The sequence below is a fragment of the Coturnix japonica genome, chromosome 8 (genome assembly GCF_001577835.2).
Source record: "Coturnix japonica isolate 7356 chromosome 8, Coturnix japonica 2.1, whole genome shotgun sequence".
NCBI lineage: Eukaryota > Metazoa > Chordata > Aves > Galliformes > Phasianidae > Coturnix > Coturnix japonica.
The window spans coordinates 2,644,395-2,668,671 of record NC_029523.1 but is presented as its reverse complement, the minus strand read 5'-3'; the positions used below and the strand labels follow the sequence as shown (position 1 = coordinate 2,668,671).

At 35.4% G+C, this 24,277-nt stretch overlaps 1 protein-coding gene across 4 annotated transcripts in view; it reads right to left on the bottom strand.

The window, feature by feature from the left end:
- The window catches only part of KCNT2 (potassium sodium-activated channel subfamily T member 2), a 107,262-nt gene that overhangs the window by 34,286 nt on the left and 48,699 nt on the right, over positions 1-24,277 (bottom strand). For all 4 annotated transcript variants that reach the window (XM_015869524.2, XM_015869522.2, XM_032446354.1 and 1 more), the window contains exons 10-14: positions 16,374-16,554; positions 13,722-13,886; positions 12,060-12,196; positions 8,118-8,181; positions 3,411-3,519 (exon numbers count right to left, since the gene is read on the bottom strand). In XM_015869524.2, coding sequence (XP_015725010.1) covers positions 3,411-3,519; positions 8,118-8,181; positions 12,060-12,196; positions 13,722-13,886; positions 16,374-16,554 — 656 coding nt within the window. The remainder of the gene's footprint in view (positions 1-3,410; positions 3,520-8,117; positions 8,182-12,059; positions 12,197-13,721; positions 13,887-16,373; positions 16,555-24,277) is intronic.

The window sequence follows — 24,277 nt, the reverse complement described above, 5'->3', positions numbered from 1 at the left end:
ATTCCATTACCTTTACAAAGATGGCAAACATCTATGAAAATGAATCCTGACTGCCTCATATTGAAGGAACAGGAAATCTTTCATTTCTGAATTTGTGTAGGATTTTGTCAGTAAGTTCCCCTTATTTCTCCTTTAGAAAGATGTTGTAATATAGCTAATATTTCTGAAAACAGACCCAAGAAAAAGATACAGAGAAATTACTCATCATCTGCTATTTCATATCTCGTACTTGAACCAAAATGTATGTGCTGACTTGATTATATACAAATGAAAAGGAGTAAATAATGGATGGCACAATGCATGTGAAAAGTACATATCTCACTTAAGTCTTTTATATACTCTGTCTTCTCTAATATATGGCTGTTGGATTTTATGCATAATATTGCACAGAGGATAGCCCCTAGCGAAGAGAATTCTTTTCTAGTCACCTTAATCTCATACATAGAAGGAATGTGCAATGTGTTGTCAAGTGTTTTTACATCTGTTGCCATGTCCATGGAACTCATAGGACAATTTCCACTTGGTGCTTGTTTGATTCTTTCTCTTTCCCCTCCTAAGTTACATTTTCACATTAATAAAATGAATCTTTCATACTATATAGGTTATTTTCCTCCTTTTTTGTATTAATTTGAAACATAAGTAGTGGTACTATGGGTTTCTCCTCTTCAACTGCAGGTAAATTCTTGTATTATATGCAGATTAGGTCAAAATGAACTTTCTTCTCCAATTATTTGACAGATCATAGCTGGCCTATAATGTTGTTGTGCTTTACATTTCTGTTCAAGACACTTGTTGTGGACCTGTGGGGCGGGGGCTATGCAAAATGTTTAATGCTTTCTCTTCTAAACTGAGGAGGAAGGAAGCTGGGTGATGGTCCAGTAGTTTGGGAAATTGGTCAGATCCTGGGACTTCGGTCACTAATATCACCTAATCAGTCATTCCATGTGGCAGAGAAATACATTGCAGTTCGTCTTGAATTAAATATTAAGGATGTCAAACTGCTTTACCAAATGGAAGGATTGCATTTATCCTAAAGAAATATGCCATTTAAATATTTCAAAAGTTGTAGTTTGTGAAAATACATTTTGGTAGGAAACATGTTAAGTCTCTCACAAATAGAGGTAATAATGCCATGAAGCATGAAGTGAGTCATGACTTTTGTAATGTTACTGTAATGTTAAAGCATATGTAAAATACTGATTTATGCCTATAGCATCAGCCACATGGTAAGAACATGTCCTAGACCTGAAATAACTACTCTGAGAAACCTGACTTTATTTAATTTGATAAGTTAACGTGGTCACTAACATACTAGATGGGGAAAAATGTCCATCCATTATCTCTTGAGTATTTTTTAACCACGGTTAGATAGATTAACCATCAGATGTATTCAACATCCATTTCTGTGATTCTGGACTATGTTCCTCTATAATAACCCACTGAAAATTGAAAATCAGACTTCACCAGTCTGAGCTAATTCATTAATTCACTTCGAGTGAATTAAGAATGACAAAATATGTTCCCATTCCTGGAACTGTGATTATATAAGTTTTCAAGCATTCAAGGTAAAGATGTTTATTTCATAGCAAGCATATGAAATTTATTAATAAAACTCAGAAAATATGCAATTTATTCTGATCTCTAAATTGAATAAATTTACTGTATGACTGTAGATAACTTTCACTTTATGTCATGTTTGTGCTAAAATGCAATGCCAGATGCGTATATACACACTGTTTTTCAACCATTAACTGTGCATTTTCAGCAGCACCTGCGTGCTGCACTCATGAAAACATGCACCAGAGGAGGTGACCCACTGTCACTGCTGCCATTATGCAGTGCACCCCCTGCTGCCTCTCTGTGCTCACATCCACTGCTGTTTGGCCTCCAGAAATGTTCAGCAAGTGTCAGTGAGTGCCAGTGGGGGCCTGTTCATTTGTTTGTTTTTGTATGCTGGAATTCAGTGTCACACCTTTGCTTCATACACACTTTGGACACCATTTTGTCAGACTGCCCCTCTGCTGCCATCTGTCACACAGCAACAAAACATTACAGGATATTGATGGGAAGGTTTAACCTCTACTGCCACGCTTTCAAAATCCACCTCTGACATTGTGGGCCAACATCATAAAATAGGAAGCATTACTTTCAGAGCCGCCCTTGTATATAAGCTCCTACAGAGGCAATGCATTCAGATTAATGAAACTCTCTTAAAGATACAACTAGTAGCAACAAATTAACAGTTAATAATAAAGAGAAGTGGCCATGGGTAGAAGGAAGAGTTTGTTTGTGCTATGTAGTTCTAAGGGGTAGATGAAAAAGCATCATCATTCCTGTTACAGCATGAGTTTTATTCCCTGCTGTGCTATCTCATGGCTTAAGATTACACTTCCATAACTTTCAGACTGCTATTTATGCTTCTTTTCCTTCTTTCCAACCTCATGGTAAATGCAGTAGCTTTGAAAATTTCAGCCTTAGCTGTTTCTCTGCCATGGTTTTGTACTGAAATTTACTTCTTCATCACATTGTTGGGATGATGAAGGAGACTAATATTTTTCCATTTAGCTTTTCTGAATTTTGTATGAATCAGCAATCCCTTCCTCCTTAGAATATCTGTCAAGAAAACTGAATTTTCAAAATTACAGTTTAAAAAGATAGCTTTCCTCTGGTTTCATGGTGTTGCTTTTCCAGAGGGAAGTAAAATGAATTGTCATTGTAAAGATTATTCATATATTTTGCACATAAGTATATGTGTGTGTGTGGATATATGTGTATGTGACAGAGAGAGACATAGAGATCCACCTACGCAGTGCTGAGAAAGTTTCTGAATTTAGAGCAAGTAATCCATTCTTATAAGACAGGATTTATCTGGATTTCTTAACACCATCTTGCATTTTTTATTTTCCAAGATACGAATTTCACTGGATACAGAACTACATTACATTTCTCTTTCTAAAATATTTGAAAGAGAGAAGAAAAAAAAACAAAAAAACTTCTCATATGAGCTAGGTGCTTTTTCCATTTGTTTCTTGAATGAATTTTGACCTTTTCTAACTAGGTCTTTTCATACATCCCTTAGTAACAGTATGCTATAAGAGTCAGAAATGATTTAATGACATGGATAAAACCTACCTGGATTTATAACTGAGGAGTAACAATGTATGATTTAGCAAGTAACACTGTGCTGTATAAAATGAGTGTCCTTCAAATGCTTATAAATAAGAGCTGAATATAGAAATGATATTTTACTATTGATAGGATATATTAACTCATAGTACTTGAAAATGTTATGTTTTTAATAAGCTTCTAACTGATAAATACACTTAGGGAATCTCCCTTTGCTTGTGCATTCATGAAACAAGCTGCCAGACACAAACAAGTAGTTCAAATGGCTGAAATCTCACACTCACCTGCAAACTTGATGTGGAATTTATTCTCAGGTTTCAGTATTTGGACATACAAAGGACAGTTTGGGGCGAAGTCTTTAACAGCCCATGCTCTTAAAATGGTTTGATGATCCTAAAATAAAGAGTAAGAAATCATAGCAATAAAACACATGTAATCAAGATGATACATTAGAAGAGTATGCATTTACGAGTCTGTATTGCTGGAAACTCATTTCAGAACCATACACCACCATCTGGTATGGACATTTATGTATCTCTTACACGAGATGTAATATTACTTACATATGACGTGTGTTTCGATATGTATTTCAATACACATGCACATATTTAGTCAGGTACTGATCAGGATTCCAAAAGATTTTCCAGCCTGTTAGTTTTTCCTTCCAGTTACCATCAAGAGTGAGTTAATGATAGGAATAATAGTCCTAGTCCATGAAAGTATGCAATAATATATCCACTAATTCAAACAATGAATTTAATGTGGTATGGCTAATTTCAATGTACTAATGATCAGTTTCTATTTATTTCAGAACTAAAAACAAGTAATTAAGAACTGCACTTAGAAAACAAAGTTTGAGTTGAAATGTCTTGCCTAGTCATGAAATTGGTGCTATGAATAGATAATATGTAAAGAATGATTAAGTTTGCAGCATTTGGAATAAGAAAGGCCTTCAGACTTGTGAACTCAAGGGAATAGCTTTGCCTTTAACTTAATTGACATTTTCAAACCATGATATTTTAATGTCACTTGAGATGGTAGTGAGTATTTTTTGCAGTAGAAATACTAGAATGAAGTCATAAAAGGAAGACCTTTTGAGGATGGTAAAATGCATTTGTTCATGTGTTTTCAATTAACCTTTTCATGAAAGATGTAGGATTACTGCATTGATTCAGGAAATTTCAGAACTTAGCTGTACCATGCTATAGGCTTTGCTTGTATAAAGTCACATTTTCTTCTCTTTTTTTGTCATATATAATTTCTTATGAGGGGGAGTGGTTGAGTTGATTTTGTTTTTGGAGGTCTTTGCATTTGTGCTTTTGGTTTTTTTTTCCTCTTTACTTTCAAGGGACTGTAATGCCAGCACACCCCAACAGTAGCTAATGTCTGGGTAATGGGACAGAAAGTGATACACTACAGAAGCCAGTTGTTTTGAAGTGAATTTGGGACAGGTTTGAAAGCCTGTAATCTATATAAGTTACAGTTGCAGATAAGTTACTTTATGCAATAGGTGCAAGAAAAACATAGCCTTCAGAGTCATCTGCAGTGATAATGTAGCTTAATTGCAGAGTCTGAGGTTGCTAAATTCCTTGCTGCACTTCTGATAATAGTCATGCAAAAAACACACTGGTCTGTAAAATGGTGAGAAAGAGCTTTTTCCTGTATACTACATGAATAGAAATGTAGCTTAGATTTAATAAAATTTAGTTGCCTGTTTTTGTTCTTAAGGATTATGTAAGGAGCTAAAATTAAACATACTGTGTTAAACCAAAGCTGCACTACCAAATATATTCAATTGTATGCTTCAAGCCACATTTACTCATCCTCCATTCTTCTGATTGTTATTCAGATATCCTCTTTGAAATTGTTTTAGAAATATTTCCTTTATAAAGCATAACTATTTTTTGGAAGGTGAAAGAATTTCTAAAGTTGAGAATGAATAAATTTTATTATAATTGTTAAAATGCAAACATCCTTGGAAGGAAAAAAATTACTGAACCTAGACCTGTAGAAGTAAGTGTTGATTAATCTCAAAATAAAATGTTTTTAGATAATTATAAAAGAATGTGGAAGATACTTAAAAACTCTCAATCATTTGGCCCATTCTCAGTTTCAGAACTACTACATAGATATTGCTCTCCTAACTATTTTTTGAAGCAATTTACAAATGCTTAACATATAGAAAGTAGGTGCTTAAAAACTTTATACAGTTTCATGAGATCATCTCAGTGTGCATGTGCTGTTAATATTTCCCATTTTTTTTCACTGTTACAAGCATATGTTTGTGTACAAAAGCTGCTTATTTAGGACTCTAACAAAATTAGAACTCTCACTTGTTACTCTCAATTTCTTCTCTGGAGAAGCACTCCAGGGAGAGAAATGAAAATGCAGGTAGGAATTTTAAGTGCTTAGATTCAATCTATTTCTGTAGTATTTGTGTCTCTCCCTTTCACATTTCTAGTAACTTATATACTAGTTTGTGGTGACAAAAACTTTTCACGTTTTTAGCAAATAACAAGGCATTAAATATGTATATGTTATAACTAGAAAGAGCTAATGCAAAAGTATGCTTCTCTCCTTCTTACAACGGGGAGACCTTATTGCTCTCTATAACTTCCTGAAGGGAGGTTGTAGTGAGGTGGGGGTCAGCCTCTTCTCTCATGTAATCAGTGATAGAACTATAGGGAATGGTTTCAAACTGCGCCAGGGGAGATTCAGGCTGGACATTAGGAAATATTACTTTTCGAAAAGGGTAGTCGGGCACTGGAACGCACTGCCCAGGGAGGTGGTGGAGTCACCGACCATGGGGGTGTTCAAGAAACATTGGGATGTTGTGCTGAGGGATATGATTTAGCTGGGAAGTATTAGTGATGGTTGGACTGGATGATCTTCTAGGTCTTTTCCAACCTTGATAATTCTGTGATTCTGTGATTCCGTATATGTTTCTTTGGGTGGTGAAGAAAAAAGTGTATTCCCTTCCATGAGTGTTCCACACAATGACCTGCAATCAGTGATCAAAAATTACCAGATATATCGATGGTGGCAAATATAGAGGTGATACTTAAGTTAATGTAGCAAAGGCTGCAAATTTTAAAGTAAGCCTAGGAGGAATTTACATTATCAGAACTCAAAACAAGACTTTAAATAAATTTGTTTTCTTATTTTAATATGTCTGACACTTTAAAGTCAGTGTGACTTGGATTAACGGTATAATTATGTTATGCGATTTGATTAAAGGAAGGAAAATAGTGCAAGCTTGAACTCAACCATCTCTGAATTTTCAGAAAGGGTCAGAAGAAGGCTTTTGGCAGTAGAAGTCATCTTCCATATTTTTATAGCACCTACTCATAGGTTATCTGTAGGATAGCTCAAAGGACAGTTCCCATCACTCACTGGCTTAGACCCGTGGATGCAGTGTTTTAGGAAACTGTTTTGTGCACCAAATTAATACAGACAGCCCACTAGATTTGCTGAATAATTTCACCATCTGGCAAGGACTATTTCTCTAAACCCATCAATCCAAAAACAAAACAAAACAAACAAAAAAAAAAACCAACAAATTGTCATTTATCCGTCAGTGCAATTTTAATTCACTGTTACGAGTTGCATCCTACTGTGTGAACAGATGTCTGTCCTGTGTTACATAGCAGAAGAGCAGCTTACTTCTTGGTCTGAGGTGTCAAAATTGCATTTTGATGTTATAAATCTTGGCAAAGCTTTGTCTTGCCAGAGCGAAGAGTATTTCTAGTAGGTGATTTGATAAAGCTGAAAAATTCTTGGTCTGATTACTCAAGTCCCTACTTCTCTAAGTGAAAATGAAGCAACATTTATGAAATAACTGTCTGACACCTCTTATTGAATTTCCAAACTATTGTCAATACCCATGATCAGAAGCAACATGAATTTAGGTAACAGAACTTAACTAACAAAATAGCAGGTAATAAGAATCCAACAAAACGGCTGGTAGCAATTATGACTAATGAGTAGATCCTCTGCTGAGGACTGTAGATGGAGCAATAAAAACCCTCTCTGGCTTTGAAACATTGCTACTAACAACAGCTGTTCTGGTAAGAGATGTCCTCAATGCATCTGTTAAGTTTTTGACAGATGTTGCAAGTAGGAGAAGATCCAATGTACTTCTCAAGCTCAGCAGGATTAAAAAATCAGTTGTAGACTAATACTGGCACAGACCAAGTTGAAAACTCTGTCAGCTCAGTAACAAACTGTAGCCTTATGTATTGTTGAAGTTCCTAGTGGCACCTAGAGCTGGAACAGTGTAGGAATTTCTATTTCCTTTTGGAGGTTTAGGAGGCAGTAAAAGAAAAGAAAACAAAACAAAAATAGAAACTGTTGCCCCGTATTCCCTATGCAAAGGAAATCTGAATAACAAAAACAGTGAGGGAGGTGAAATCTTATTGAGAAACTTCAAATTTTACTGACTCCAAGAGTCTTGGTGTTACGGCTGAGATGCTTGACCTACTTCATTCTCCTTTGGAACTACAGACTGGAAGACTTACTTGAATTTTAATATTCTGGGATTTCTAGGCTCCCAAGTATTTCATAGACTTGAGAGTTGAGACATGAGCTAGCAGGATCCAAGGCTGATAAATGGAAACTCGAAATCCTGTTGCTCCCAGCTCCAGGGACTTCTAGTGGTAGGTACTGTTATGCAACTTTAAGCACTTAAAACTCTGAGATCTCTAGCAAATCCCAAGACTTTCTTCAGACTGTTTTGAAACTGATAGTTTTCCTAGAAACAATTTTTATGAATTGACAAGTTTCCAGCAAACATTTCCTAAAGGGAAAGGTTTTAACTCATTCAAATAGTGACGTTTACTGACGTTTTACTAAATATTTGGAGTTCACTCTATTTATGCAAAATTTGTATCTTTACATCTCAGCTAACTTTAATCTTCTGTACACAGAAGTCTGAGGGAACAAGGGAAACATGAGGATAAACATTCATTCTTGATTATTTCTTCAGAACTTACAGCTGCTGTTCTGTCCACCTCACAGCGGCTACTTAGAATGAAACAAGCTTCAGCATCATCCATTCTAGAAAAAAATGAGGGAGAAAATCTTGTTACATACAAAAAAAAAAAAAGTAACCCACAACCCTCTGCTGATTCATGTTTCTCATTTTATAGTCTTATGTGAATACAGGTACAGAATACAGAGAAAGAAGAGTCTGTCTGCTTTCATGCATTATATGAATGTCAATAACACTCCTCTGTGTACTTACTCACAGTGTACCAGTACTTCTTGGCTAGGTTCTAAGAAATTTTCTTCCCTTGGTTCCAATAGAAGCTGTGCCAAAGCAAGAAAAGCAAGGTGGCCTCAAGCACAATTACTTTAGAAATTATGTGTTTATAAGCCACGAGTATAAAAAGGTTAATTAATAGCACCAGTTTGCATACTGTGTAGGTGTGCAATATCTATGTTATTAGTAGTAAGAAGGAATGAAAGAGTGCAGATAATATAGAATTGCCTTTCCTACTACTCTGGACTTGTTAATAAAATGGTGGTGGTAGAGAAGTGGGGAAGAATAACTCTGACTGGAGGTCTTGCCTCAAATCTTAATATCCTCCTCCTACTTGTACTATTTATTTACTCGTGCAGGGAAGCAAAGAAATAGGGACTTAGCTGACCTGTCTGGGAAGGCAGGACTTCCTAGGCAAAAATAAAGACAATGACCAGAAAGGGTTTCCTGGAATGAGGAAAAAAGTGAGACATAAAACTGTTAAATAATGAGCAGACAGTTCATTATGCTCATTATGGCAACTCCATTCTGGAGTATGGAATGGGCACTCAGAATCCTCAATTTCTCTGCTGCTAGAAAACAGAAGTGGTGGTAGTTAGCAGTATAGGTCACTGGGACCGTAGGCTGATGTTGACAACCCTTTATTTTAGGTACTTTACAAAGAGGACAAAAAGACAGCACGTGCCATATTAATCTCTAAATGATGTAGCAAAGGACTAGAAAAGTATATGCAAAACTGAGAAACAGACTGTGAGTGTATATTAATACAAAAAAAAAAAAAAATCATGGTAGAAAGCGATCTTATTAGATATTAGCGGGGCACTGACTGAAGAGAGACTATAATGGGCAATACCAACATGAATTTATAGATGTTTCTGAGAAATTCATTCTAGCTTGAAGGTACAGTATAGGTGAAGTCACAAGGGGATTTGTATGCTAATGTATTTGTATGTGTGAGAGAGCAATAGTATAGGCTTTTCAGGTTTCCTGTCGTTAAGGCCTAGGAGTTGTAGGCTAAGTGAGAATAATATAGATCATTCCTTGATGGAAGAGAAGGGTAAGCCAGAGAAGGACTACAGTAAGAGGAGAAGTGATGGACTACACTAATAATATTTCCAAAGTGCTCAGAAAGAATTGATATATATATTAAAAACCTAAGCATTGTTTCAGTGAGGTAAAAATAAGCTTGTGTAAGAAAGCACTGACAACATTTGAGTCCATTTGCCATAGGATGCTCTACAAGATGATTCCAAACATATGATCTACAATATTTTATGGGTTTTATTTGAGCAACAAAACCTAAGATCTATTGTTAAAAATCTGCAACTAAAGTTGGTGAGTAGATATCCATATTAAGAAGCTGGATAATCTCAGTAATAACCTTTTGGTTTATGACTATAAAAATGGTGATTGAATTTGTGTGTTTCATGTGTGATAATTCAGAGTAATTATAAATGAAAAAGAAGGATAATTATAGGTTGTCCCATAGTCAGGAAACAGTAGGAAAACAGGAGAAGCCTCAGATGGAAGAACTTGAAATGCAGAAGACAGAACAAAGGCTGTTTTGTATCAGTTACTGTGTAGATATAAAAGTTCTAATTGTACTGATGCCCGATAGTAGTTGCAGTGCTGGTAAACCACATAACAGAGTGGTGGGGCTTTTTTTGTTTTCCCAGAGAACAACTAAAAATTGCAAAGTGAAACTTTTAAAGGAAGAAAGCAAGAATGAGAATTGATTTTGTAGTAGGGTGGTGTACTAGGACATGTGAAAATACACTTCTCAGTTAATTATTTACAAAATACACAGTACATCAATTTTTGGTTTTCCTTTCCTTTTGTAGTGTGACCTTTATCATGATATTTGGCATTGCATTTCATGTATAATACATGTATAAATTTTGATAAACAAAAAGACACTTCTTGATTTATTTATTTTTATTTTTTGTGCGTGTGTGTGTTAAGCATTACTTTGTTTTGGGAGGAACATTCTATAAGGGCAGGCAGCAAAAGAATGAGGCAAAATTGCTTTAATCTGGAAGAGGGTAGATTTAGACTAGATACTGGAGAGAAGCTGTGAGGGTGCTTAGACACTGGAACAGATTGCCCACAGAGGCTGTGGATGCCCCCTCCCTGGAAGCACTCAAGGCCAGGCCAGATGGGGCTGAAAGCAACCTGGTCTAGTGGGAGGCATCCCTGCATACAGCAGGGGGTTGGGACTAGATGATCTTTAAGGTCACTTCCAGCCCAAACCATTCTATTATTTTATTTATTAGAAATTGTTTACTATGTGTCTTGCTATCTTCTCAGTACAATATATTCTCATTAAAAGGAATACAGCAAACATCTTAGGTACTGCTTTATAGATCAGATTAAACATCCTATTAAGTTCCCACTGTGCTTTTTCCCTCAGTAGAGGTGGAAAATTATTCTGTGACAGGTACATTCAATTACATGTTCTGCAGGAAAAACCTTCATTGAATATCTCCAGGTTATAATAAGTGAAATTCATTATTATCTGTAGGGAACAGTCTAATTTTTCTTAATGTGTAGAACAAATGTTAGCCCAATTCCCCTATGAATTCCTTCTTGAAAATGAGCAACAAAGTGAAAAACAAAGAATGGCTTTTTGAAAGAACTTAATAATCCTGAACAAAGATCTGCATTTTCAAGTAAGGTAGCTATCTAAAGGTAGCTTTTTCTTTTTCAGTAGCAGAAAGTTGAAGTTAGCACTGCTTGCTAGACTTCTCAAAGATGAGATTCATCAGAATAATTTTTTAGAAGGATGAATGACACAAGTACTGAAGTACTGGCTTCATTTTACATATCTATATTAGTTGATTAATGTAAGTTCTTATAAAAAGCGGTGCAGATAGATTAAAACAGTTGCTTGAAAAGAATCATCTTTCTCTTTAGAGGCTGAAGAGATGCTCCTCCTACATAAGTTCCACTGTGAATTCTTTCCGCCTTTAAGTGGTTGAGCAATAGTGGTTGGTTTTGATAGTTTTTGTGGTGGTTTTGTTGGGTTTTTTTTGTTGTTGTTGTTTGGTTTGGTTTGGTTTGGTTTGGTTTGGTTTGGTTTGGTTTGGTTTGTTTTTTTTTTTGAGAAGCTCTGTCTGGCTGATATGTTTTGATTACTGTCATTCGATATTAACTGGCAAAGAGGTTTTTTTAGAAGTGGTAGAAAATGTGTGCTAAGAGCAAGATCGTGAAGGAAGAGTATGTAGAAGTAGAGTCGTTGTTTATGTTACCAGGCTGAACTTATTAAGAAAACAAGAATGTACAAAGCATACAAAGGGTGATAATTGCTTTTGTTCCCCTTTTTTCCCCTTCAGTTGGCTTGCTATCTGTGCACAAGTAACAAAACCAGATTCTAGCATTATTGGCAGTTTTAGAATTTTCAACACAGCTTTTTCTAGAGAAATTACAGGCTCTTTTTCAACACCTTTAAAAAGAAAAATGAAACAAAACTAGTGATTAAAAGATTGGTCAAATGAAGAGCTTACAAATACATTCCTTGAAAATTTTCAGACTTAAGAAAAAAATATATGTAATAAAGTTCCCTGTTTTCTAAACAAACATACATTCCTTCTAGCTTTTGTTGTTCATCAAACATGGTTATCAAAGAGTATATGTGAAACAAGGTAGAAAATATGTGGTAGCAGTGTTTGCATACTTTGCTCTCAGCAGATCTTGATCTTTCAGTGCTGAGCCCTGGAGGTAGATAACTCTTTGAGACCACATCGGGATTTGTAACACTCTCCGGACCTGAGCATCCATTTCAGTAGGACACAAAATAACAACATAGTAGTCCTGCCAAAAGGACATAATAAGGAATAATCATGTTATTATCTGATGATACCATTTGTTGTTGCCAGGAAATGAATCAACAGAATAAGGATATATTAAACTAATGTGATAATTCACAAATTTGATTGACGAAAATAATTTGAATACAAGTGTTTAAAATATGGAATCATTCCTAAATGGAAATGCCAAGAATGCTCATAAAAGACTTCTAAGGTAACCACTAGAATTCTATTACATTTTTGTTTCTATGAAAGCATGATTTTTTTAGACATAGTTCACTTTTCTGTCATTATAGCTGGAAAATGTAGGAAGCTTTAAATTAAAAACAATTATCAGTTATTTTCTCTATCTCTAATACTCCTTGAAATCTTTTCCTCTGCATTAATGGGCAGATCCTGATTTTATTTCCACTGTACAAACTCTATTAGAAGAAAGATTGCCCTAACATGTATATGTGTGTGTGTGTATGAGAAGGAGAGACAAGTGGAACATAAGAGGAGAGACTGAGAGGTTAGGACAGACTCAGTATGAAGTCTTCCTCATCACACACACAATATGAAGTCTTCCTCATCACGCACAGTCATCTGTATCCTCCAGCTTCCACTTCAGTAGTGAAGGGAATTAATAGGTTCCTTCATGCTATATAAGTGGTATTAGGACTTTTCTTGCTTCCTCTCCAGCATATCGCAAAGACTCACCAATTGTTAATCTGTAAAATACCAGATTTCTTTCTACATACTTGCTTAGACTTCTTAGTACCTGATTAATTTGGAGATTATTTTACATTTGGGATTTGCCATGCTGCTGCTCAACCATTTGAGGACTGTATTTTGTGGGGTTTTTGCATTGCCTATTGAAGCGTGGTGCCACAGGTAATGGTAAAAGACACTGGCAGAGAAGATTTTCTAAAGTAAATGGTTTATAGAAAAGCTAATGATCAGGAATCCAAGTTTCTACCTCATATAAATAAGCTTTCATGTGATTGGAACAAGTTATGTGACGTCTGTTTTTCATTAACTATTGAATATGCGAGTAATGAGAAAAAAACTTGTTTGTAACCTTGAAAGGTCTTTGCTTTTTAAAGTGCTTCTATATTTTCCTTCTTCAAAAGCATCTTATCTTCCAAACATCTGTGGCAAAATGCCAAACCAAAATACACTTTGACTTGTGAGGAGTTTTTGATCCAGTCCTCCCCCCAGAAAAACAAGGAAAAAAAAATCAGCATTTTAAATTATTTTCTGTTTCGAATTGGGAAAAAAAAAAAAAAAAAAAAGGAAATTGCATGGGAATATCTGTTTCTACAAGGACTAGCATAATTCAACAAGACAATAATTCAATCCCTTTTACCTCAGTTCAAAACAAATGTCTCCGTACTCTATTTCTTAACCACTCAACTTCTCATTGCAATTACAGACTCTCAGTTTAGCCAACTATTTCTAAATTCAGCTTTACAAATTAAAAGCCATTCCAGTCTACTCCAAAAATCAGTGTTTAGAGATTGTTCTCTTTTTTCTTCCACTGCAAATACCTGCAGCCTAGGGTGAGCATAGAATTCATTTAAGAAATCCATAAGTAGATCAATCTTCAGAGAGCTGACACACAGCACAACATGTTTTTCCGTCTGAGCTCTGTGTCGACTGTAGTTGCCACCAGACTTTTGTCTCTCCATCCACAAATATGCCAGCTGTTCAAACTGTAATAGATACGTATCAGTTAGGTATAGCCAAGCTGCTGTGCAGTAAAAGTGTATTGCAACTTAAATACACTGCATTGTTCAGATCATACCTTTACTGAATGATGCTCTTAGCACCCAGTGTATTTTAATTTGTAAAAAGTTCTTGGTATGTTGGTCAAATCAATAGGAGGGTTACAGAAAAACATGCAAGTATGGCCAGTCACTATTGCAAACAGCTGAATAACTTCATTAAAATATCGTGTGGTTACACCCAGCCATAAAATTTTAGAAAAGATTGAAGACTACATTGTTTCCTATCTTGTTCATATATTTTGCTTCTCTGAGCTGTTTTTCCAGTGCCCTGTGATATAAATGCTTCCCTCAAATGAAAAGTTGATGTTTTCATACACTTAAGTTAATATGAGTATAAATACTTAGACAGAAGCACCATTTTACTTTGGGCAATGACTGTCTTCATTTTATAGTACTTTGAAGGTGATCGTGTCACTCAATCTGTATACTCACTAATGTAACTTATTTATATAGATACCACTTAAATATGTGGCAGCTGTTAATTTTGTAATTTTGCCATCTGAATGACGTATGCAGGCTAACAGTAAAATCTGTTTTGTACTCTTATGAAAGGGAAGCCTAGTGTTCAATCAGCTAGGAAATGAGGAAGAATTATTAAGAATATAAAACTTAGCTCCACTAATCAGAATGCTTTAAGTACAATATTGTAATAATCTGTGCCTTTAATTTAGTTCATAAATAAGCACTCTCAAAGTGTTTTGTACTAAGTAATCTGCGTTTAATCCTGAGCTCAACTTAACTATATGTCTATTGTGGTAACAGCTTTTTTCTCGCGATTTTATTGTGAATAATAATTCTTTTAAAACAGTAGAAAGACAAAGCTCAATAGATCACAGATTGTAGTTAAGTGGGTTAGATCAGGCTAATCCCTGGTGGGGAGCTGTGCTCACTGGTGACAGCGACAAGGCCTGAGGGATCAGCATGGAGCACTGTCAGAAGGAGGGTCAGGTGGGGGTTAGGGAAAGGTTCTGCCCCAGAGGGCGGCAGGCATAGAGCAGACTGCCCAGGGCACTGGTCATAGCCCCAAGGCGCTGGAGCTCATGGTGCATTTGGACAGCACTCTTAGACATAGGGTTTGAATTTTGAATGGTCCTGTATGGAGCAAGGTGTTGGACTTGGTGATCCTTTTGGGTCTTTCCAACTCAGGATACTCTACAGTTGTATGATTCTGGATAATGTCTCCCTCATTCTGTGCATAGAAAATTATGAAGCCTCTTCATCTCTACAAAGATGTAAAAATAAAATAGTGGATAATACTTAGACTGATGTGAAGGGGCAGTAGATGCCAGATTATTTACAGGTAATGCATAGTTTTGGTGTTTAAGTGTATATTAGAAGTACTTGAAAGGTGAAATTTCAATTTCTATTTCTGTGGAAATTCCAAATTTCTTAACCCATATTTTAGTTTAAAGAACATACGGTTTATTAAACTGTCATTGAGTGGGAATATAATTATATTAGTGTGTACATTTGCATACACAGACATTAAATATTTAGCTATAATTTAAATGTTCAGGTAGTTTCAAGGAAATTAGTTCTGACAGCTTGAGCTTCAGACCTCACAGTGTTTCTGCATTGCCTGCTCAGAGTCAAGGCTTAGTTCACGATCAGAGGAGTGTGGAAATCAAAGCTGTATGAGAAGCCTGGGAGCTTCAAGGCCTAGCAGCTAGGTCTGCTTCAAGATTCAATAAGCATTTACGATGTCTCACCACACTTCCTTTTGTGGGCAGTTAATGCTGCGGCAAGGGTGCTCTGTAGTCTGAGTGTCAGTTATCGAGCCTTTGCTAATGAGCTGATAAATGTCTGGTACAAATGTAAGGAAACTGACTGATTGCATGAAATACTTGGATTTTCATAATTCAACCTAAGCTCATGTAGGCACCAAAAATTCCTAAATGTGCACTTGGATCAGTGTGTGCCAACACACACAGATGTGAAGACAATTTGCTTGAATTGCAGATTTAATGAGTTCTTTTTTTAAGTTAGCACTGAACTGTGAGAACATGAGGGGAAGTGAAGAGAATCAAGATTAGAAACAGGGAAAGCCTGCAGAGGAAATGCTACACTCCCAAAGTACAGGGTACCATTTTTTCTGTTCTTGATTTGGTTTATGCTTTTGTTTTGTTGCTTTCTGTGTTCTTAAAATGACCTGTGATGAAGAGGAGGGCTCTGTGGTATGTGACAGAAACAGAAATCTTTCACCAGCAACTGAAAACTAGCTTTAGCGCTTGATATTGTATTATACATTTAAACTAAACAAAGGCAAACAGGAAAAATTTAGGAAGAGGGTACAGGAGATGGTTATTATTTCTTATATTTTATATGTGATGGAAAAGGGTGTTTTTTGGTTACTGTTTTGTTTTAAAAACAATTCCAAAGAGAAAATGAAAAATAAAATAAATCCATGTTTACCTGTATGGGCAACACCACAAGAGCAACACAGATCATAATGACAACAAGCAGCTTTGAAGGCCATATCTTGGGTGTAACATCCCCAAAGCCCACAGTGGAAAATGTCACTATGCAGAAATAAAGGGAGTCAAAGAGAGTCAACTTGTTTCCCGCTCGTTCCAGATGCTGAATTCCACAAATACTATGTAGAGAAGAATGAATAAAGACACGAAAAATAAAAACTGCACTTAGGTTCAGTTCAAGTTTGATGATTACATTATATATGCAAAGAATTACTATTTTTAGAATGGACACATTACTTAGAAAAGACATTTCTTTCAAAGAGAGGAAAAATGATTATCAAACTGGAAGTCTTATTAATATAGTTTTTATGTCATGTCTAATAATCTCATTTCTTTTCAACATTTCAATGTGGTATTGAGAACTTTGCTACTAGATTTTTCTTGGTGGCGAGGGAGAAGTGCTATAAAGAACATCACGGACTGATGCAGTTCCTTTCTAAACCAGGACAAGACAGATGGTATATAGTTGCCACCATTCAGATTTCTTTCTTTAATGTATCTTAACTTTTCATGGAGACTCTACTGTTATGGTGAAGAAATTGTATGTAATATTTTCTTTGTATCTGTTGCTCTCTATATTGGTCTATATAGATTGGATGGCAAGAGCTATTAGCATGAACACTAGTTCATGAAATAGCATTAGTACCAATGGTTACTAACTGTCCAGAATAAACCAGCTGGGAGAACTGAAGGCTATCTAACCATCAGAGGAATAAGTGCCCAGTGACAGGTTTCAGGTAGAAGGTACCAACTGGTATGAAGTTTCTGTTAGCTAGACATATAGCACAGACATTTAAGATTTGGTTGTTTCTCCAACTGAACAGATTGTTAGTTCCTCCCAGTTACAGGTTTCTGGGAAAAAGGATAGTGGTATGTGCTGCTTGATATTTATTTCTCTTGTAATCAAGGTGATTTGGGTAAATTAGTGCTGTTTTGGTTGTGAGAAGCAGTGGCATACTCTATACAAAGGTCTTGTTGCTGTTTTCTTATGTTTCATGCTTTAAAAACATTTCACTTTGGAAAAATCTACCATGATAAAGAGCTTAAAGTCTGATCTTTAAGTAGAACAGTAGAATCGTTTAGACCAAATCCAATCCATCTTTTAAACTACATTCACCCATATGAAGAAAATTGATGTGTGAACCAGTCTGAATAGTGTTGTTTTCTTTCCCCTTGGAGCTAGCTGAATTATTTATCCTCAGACAATTAGAGATCTAATTGATAAATCATACCATATTCCTTGGTAATTATTCTAGAATGTATCTAAGACAATTTCTCCATGTATCCTATCCAGATGGTAAGAGTCACTCATTAATATCTGCCATGGTAAAAATTTTGCATCACCAGGGAGACCCTGTGTTTGTAACAGCTTTTCAGTTGTTCTTCTGTTCTCTATTCTATTCTCCAAAAATAATTCAGTAGTGGGCAGTGGCATTTCCAGAACATATGGATCAAATTGCCAGTTTCCTTTTCACAGTTCTAGCATGTGTAGTTTTCACACTTCTTAAAATGTTCTAAAAAGGGTGCATGGTTTTTTTTCTGTTTGCATAAGTTTCATCCTCCAGTCAGAACTGATGAGTTTATGTTCCTTTCCAAGTTGTTCCACGTTTTTCATTGGAGTAGTAATCTAGGTTTTCCATCATTTTCCTATGTTCACAGTTATCTCTTTCCCTTTTCTCCTTGAAAAAAGATTTTTGTCCCTGTTAACGGAGGAACTTTCTGGAAATATGCTAACAAAGAACACTTTATTTTGGTCTTGGGCATGGAAGTTTTTCAGCTATCTCCTATTCCAGTGTTAATTTGAAATGATAAACTGTGGACAAATCAAAATATGAAAGAATAAGCTATTTTAGTGTAGTTATTAACGTAAGTTACACGTGATCATACTAACAGAGCTGTGAAGGATTTTTAATCTTTTTTATATCATTAATCCTAACCTCCCTGGCATGTTTTCTTTGCTTTGCTTGTGAGTACATCTCTAAAATGTAAACTTGACTTCAGGAATTAACAGGCACAACAGCCAGGAAAGCAGCAGGTACACAGAGACAGGGCTATGGCCATGACATGCTAAGTGAGTTTATTATCTGCAAATAAGCCGGTATTGAATCATAATCCTATCATTCATAGAATGTATTTTTTTCTGATGTTGGTGTCTGTGAAATAGCTCAGTGTTTGCATAAGCAGAAGGATCAGTTCTAATTTCCGTATCTGAGAGAATGGGTTAAGGTTCTGTTATCCCAGGGCTTTGTGAGTTTGTTTAGGTTTCTTTTTTTTTAACATATTCAAGGAATCAGTATTGTTTCTCCTATTTTTATTCTTTTCATGAACCTTACTTGAGTAAAATCTTTACTAACTTACTTGTAGGAAAAGTCCCAGCTTGATGGAGATATTTTATTAATATTATTCTTCATATGCTCTCTTTACAACCCACCTAACCATACGTTAGCTTAACTGAAGATACATTCTGAATATACCATGAACCGTTCCAGCCTTTTCTAAATGAATAACAAAATGTTCATTGAATTGAATGAGCCCAGTTTTATTTTCTGAGCTGTACTCCCATACATTCCTATTTATTTATATTCTTTAAAGCCATCAAAATCATTTTGTGTCTGATTCAGAATGTTATGGATCCAAACTGTCTTTTGTTGAACTCAGTGGGTGTGAAGCCAGAGCATCTCAAATTCAGTTACCAGTATTAAAGTCAACAGGACAAGGGAACTCTTTATTCTTCTCTGAAGCAAAAATTCATTTATTCTTAGAACTTCATGATAAGTTGATTTATTTGTTTGGAATTACATGCACCTCATCTGTAGTTCTATCAGCTTGCACCTGAATCCCTAACCCTGAAAGCAAATAACCTTTACCAAGTCTTAATTTCAGTACTTGTATAATCAGTGCAGTATAATCTGTATTACTAGCAATGTATAAACTGTAGACATTACACATTAATCACTTCAGTACATCCGAAGCAACATTAGTCTGTTTCTATAGCATGTTCCTACCTGATTGTGCTGCACAGAGTGCTGTGGAAATTTACTGGTTCTCCAGTAAGCCACATGAATTAATTATTCCATTCCCCAAAGCTTACAGGTGTCTTTTATTGCAGCCTAATTATTTATATAAATAATAGTAACCACATCTTTTTGTATTTCTTTTAAACTGTTAAATGCTAAGCATTATTTTTAAAAGATGCATCAATACTACATGTACCAAGAGTCAGCACGTGTTCTTGTTCTGCTTTCTCCTATTTCCCAACACAGTGACCTCAGACTTCATCTTTTTTCTATTTTGGTATTTTATGGTGGCGTTTCTGTCTCCTTCTTGTTTACTTCCTCCTTCTCTTTCATACCATGAAGGAACAATCTGCTCAGTTTTCCTTGAACAAACATAACTATTTCAATCAGGAAAGCAGCATTTAGCAAAAGCAGCAATACCATCTTGTATTTGTGGAGAAAATAAGCTGCTATAATAATAAATACACAGAAAATACCTAATTAAAATACAAGGCCAATTCACCTCCTTCTATACCAATTTTAGGTTTCTGTAATTCTGACAAGTTGTCTTTTCATTGTGGATTTAAGACAGCAATAAGTCACAACAACACTGGCTTAATGGAGAGGATATTTACATTAAATATATATATATACATACAGACACCATAAACCTAAAGCAAAAGCAGTGTCAGCAAATGTACAACAAACTCATGAAAAAAACAAGTGTGATTTTAAGCATGTAAATATGTAATCTGTGATGATTAGTCATGTTTAGTTAGGTAGCACCTGAACTTTTGAGAGTTCAATCTTTGTTTTACTGGAATTTTTTTTTCTAATTCCGGGAATCTTTGCTTGCTCAAGTATTTTCTATGCCAAAACTAACTGCAGTTTGTACATGATCTTTTTCTGCATGCAGTACAGGAGCTGCCTCTAAAAATCAAGTGAATTACCTTCTAAGACACCAAAAGAAGTTAATATATAGAAGGATTGACGACATGTTTATTAACAGAATTTTACTGCTTTTTCCCCTATCCTTTAACTGAATATTTAACTGTCTTTAAAAAGTAAGAAACAGTTAAGATCAAGATTCTAATGTACTGACCTGACATATCTGTGCAAATTTCTATTTCCTGCTAGAAAGACAGGCCTTCTGTAAGGAACCCCACATGTTTAAATAGATCAGACAGGATGAATACAGTTAAATATAAAGCTAACTATGCCCACTTCCTTCTGTTTGATTTTCTCCCTTTCACCAGAGGGCCTTAATGCTTCACACTGCTTACCCTCATGTTTACCTATGTAATCAAGTTTGAAATGAACTAACCTGGAAGGGAAAATCTGCACACATAAGGGAGGACACTTCACTCCACAGCATGAATTCAGAAGGCACTATGACATTAGTCAAAGCCAGGGAACTAGATAAATGTTTGTGGAGCCTGGAGCTTTACATATGCAGTTTTTACATAGTGGAATTTCACAGTACTTGGATTATTATCTGCTGCATTTTTATAATTATTTTATAACTTGGGGTTTTTTTTGTTGTGTTTTGTTTTGTTTTGGGGGGGGCTGGGGAGGGCAGGGGAGATAAACAGCAACTATTGCCCAACAATTTTATACAATTAGAATATTCCTGCAGTACTATTAAGTCAGTCACCTGGACAGTTTAGAATTCAGAGAAATAATGAAAAATTGTGTTCAGGTATTTTCATTTTATTTCTTTCTAAGCACCCTGTTGTCAGAAATAAATATTGTAGAGTAAAATAAAACCATGCATTAATAATGGTTTTATCATGCTATGATAGCATGTCATAGAAATGGGTACAAGAAGAATTTGGATATCTATTTGCAAGTATTGTACATCAATCATCCTTATTTATAATCACTTATAAACTATTTTATATTAGTTTGTGTTTTCTTTTGTCAGTGGTGCCAAATAGGTCTAATTTTGACTTTGTTATTTTTGTATTTGTAGCAGATTAATATTTAGGCATACAACTTCCTGAGGTCTCAAATAATGTGTCACAGTCTGAAGCCAGAAGTGAGAGATGCTTAGGTGTCTTCATGATTAGGTAGCAATCAACAGCATTGGTTTTTCTTCTATTTGCATAGTTCTTTAACTTGCCTAGAAACTTCTTAGTGTTTCAATTAGTTAGCTATAAGGAACAGCTAACAAGTATGTTGAAATCAATGGGGATGAATTTTATCATGTTCAGTGATCTCCTGTTGCACAGACTCAGTATGTAGTTACTGCAGAAGAAATACAGTAATTCCGCTGCCCATATTAAATAAGTGTTCCCATTTAAGTTAGTAGTTTCCACAGATATGAACATGGAATGGGGACAGAGCAAATTCCAAGTTAAATCACAATTATTTGATCATGCTGTGTTGCCAATTGATATTTGCACTACTTTAAATTCTTCTGATACCACTGATGCAATTTTTTTTTCCTGTATTGAAAATACTGGAGTGACCCCTTTGTTGACAGACCATCAACTACAGCAAATGTTTATCTGCAAAATTTAAAGAGCATAACAGTGAAAAAGATGAGCATGTTAACTTCCTAGAAAATACCCAGCAGGTACTTAAAACACACATTCCTATTGTGGTGGCTGTAACTGTCCAGTTACATCAGTGAAGATTTGAAAGAGTTCACCAAGGATTTTGAAAGAAACTTGCTCAATCAAAATAAAATGTTCACGCTTCAGACTCATTCTAGAAAGCATACAAAATGTCAGAACTCTGATAAACACACTGAGTTTTTGTCTGAAATTGGCAAAAGGTATTTACTGTTGCCAAATATGCTAATATTAAGCTGGTGCTAGACTGAAGTCCTTGCAATGAAAGTGACATTAAGACTAATGTTGTATCTGAATACTCTGCTTTATACTGAGTGAAATAGCCTTTCATACAGGGAGTTGTCCCTGTGGGCATTCTGTGCCCTCTAGGGAGCTGATATAGAGCCAGATACAGTTTTGTCATCTATTTTCCTACATTTTTACATTAGACATCATTGGATACACAATTTTCAGTGCTAGTAAAATTATCATAGAGAATCATAAAAGGCTCAGTTTATACTTCACAAAACTATGCAAGTTCAGTGCTGATGTAACTGCAGTGGCATTAAAGTGACTCCATTATTCATTGTATCAGGTACTTAATGATATACTTCATGTTCATTTCCAAATAATAACACGTGTCCTCTGAATGTTGGGTATCTTTTTCCTAAGAGAAAGCAGCTTTGCAGTCTAGTCCTACAGTCTGAAAATGTGAAGATGTTGCCTACTATTTTTCTCACGAACAGCCCAATACCCTAATGCTTTCTGATTCTTGTGTAAATAATGGAGAGGCAAAGAAAAGAGCAAGGAGTGTGATCAAAATCTACAGCATATAAATGAATGGAGAGAGTCAGAATTTACTCTGTCCAATAACAAAATGTCTATCCTATTCAAACCTCTTGAAGCTGAGGTTTTAAGTTGCTGAAAACAAAATGCTTCACTTTAGACAAGATATATGATTTTTCTCAGATTTTTTATAAAATCTGTTCTGTCTGAACATTTTCTTTCTGAAAAGCAGTTTTCCATAAACAGCATTAAAATAGAAAAGCAAAATTGACTAGTTTATGGACATTTGCAATTTCCAGTATGTTAAAATGACAACCTAGTATAATGTATCATATATCAAATATATATCAAACTTAAGAAACAATGAGAAGTTCGGACTTGCTCCCTTTGTTATGTATAGTAGGCTGTAAAACTGTAGGCATAACTGACTCCAAAGGCATAGAAATGACTGATAACATACAAGACAGTGAGAAATGCTGATTGGAAAGAAAGCAAAGGTTGTTACGCTCGCTGTCTTTAGAGCGAGTGAGTAGAGAAATAGATTAGCTATTCCTAGTTGGTAACAAGTAATCTTGAGTGTGGTAGGGAATTCTGAAATAAACATAATTAAAGAATGACTGGACAAAAAAAAAAAGGATATTGCCAGACAGTGTGACCTCTTCTTACACTGCTGATTTTGTTCTTGAAAATTATCTCTTTTTGCAACTCTACTTTCATTTCATCGGATAGTCCGAGTCTTATATGGCTATAAAACTCTTATAGTTTTCCTAAATATTTTCTTCTTGTAGGCAGTTTTCTTACAAGACTCTCCCTTTTTCAAAGAGTCACTGAAGTAAAAGATTCTGATAACTTCAACAGACTTTGAATTAAGTTTTCAGGTTCTTTCAGACTTTATGAACAGTTGTTTAGGTAGGGTTAGAGAACTCTTCCTTTCTCTATGCTACAATCCTGTCATGTTAGAAATTAATTCTGAACTTCTCTTCAGATGAAAAGGTACTCATTTTGTATTTCAGTTCTATCTGTAGCCAAAATGCTGTTTGATTATACCATTTTTGCATATCTATAATATCCAATTATAAGTATTTTCCCTTCCCCAGTGATCTGTACATTTCATGCAACAAGTGGTACAGAAGTGAACTTATTAAACTAAACTTCTACTAATAAGCCACATGACTTCCAGAAACTGCAGAATAGGATATTATGAAATGAAGTTCATATTAATATTTTCTGAATCTGAGTGAAAACCTTTCTACTCCTGATGCAGTTTGTGAAGCTGCAGTCTGACAGCTCTGATCATTTGGACTCCACATGTATGAGTCCCACTGTGTGCAGCATTGAACTCATTGCATTTCCATAAAAAGCTTTGTGCGCTCTTCAGTCTGTAAATCCCAAGAACTATTTGCATTTTTGTATGCTTTCAGTCTGTGCCAACAAAGGAAACTTTGGCATTCTGACCTCAGTGTGTCAATACTGTTGTAGCTAAGAGCCCCCTGGTGCATGAGGTT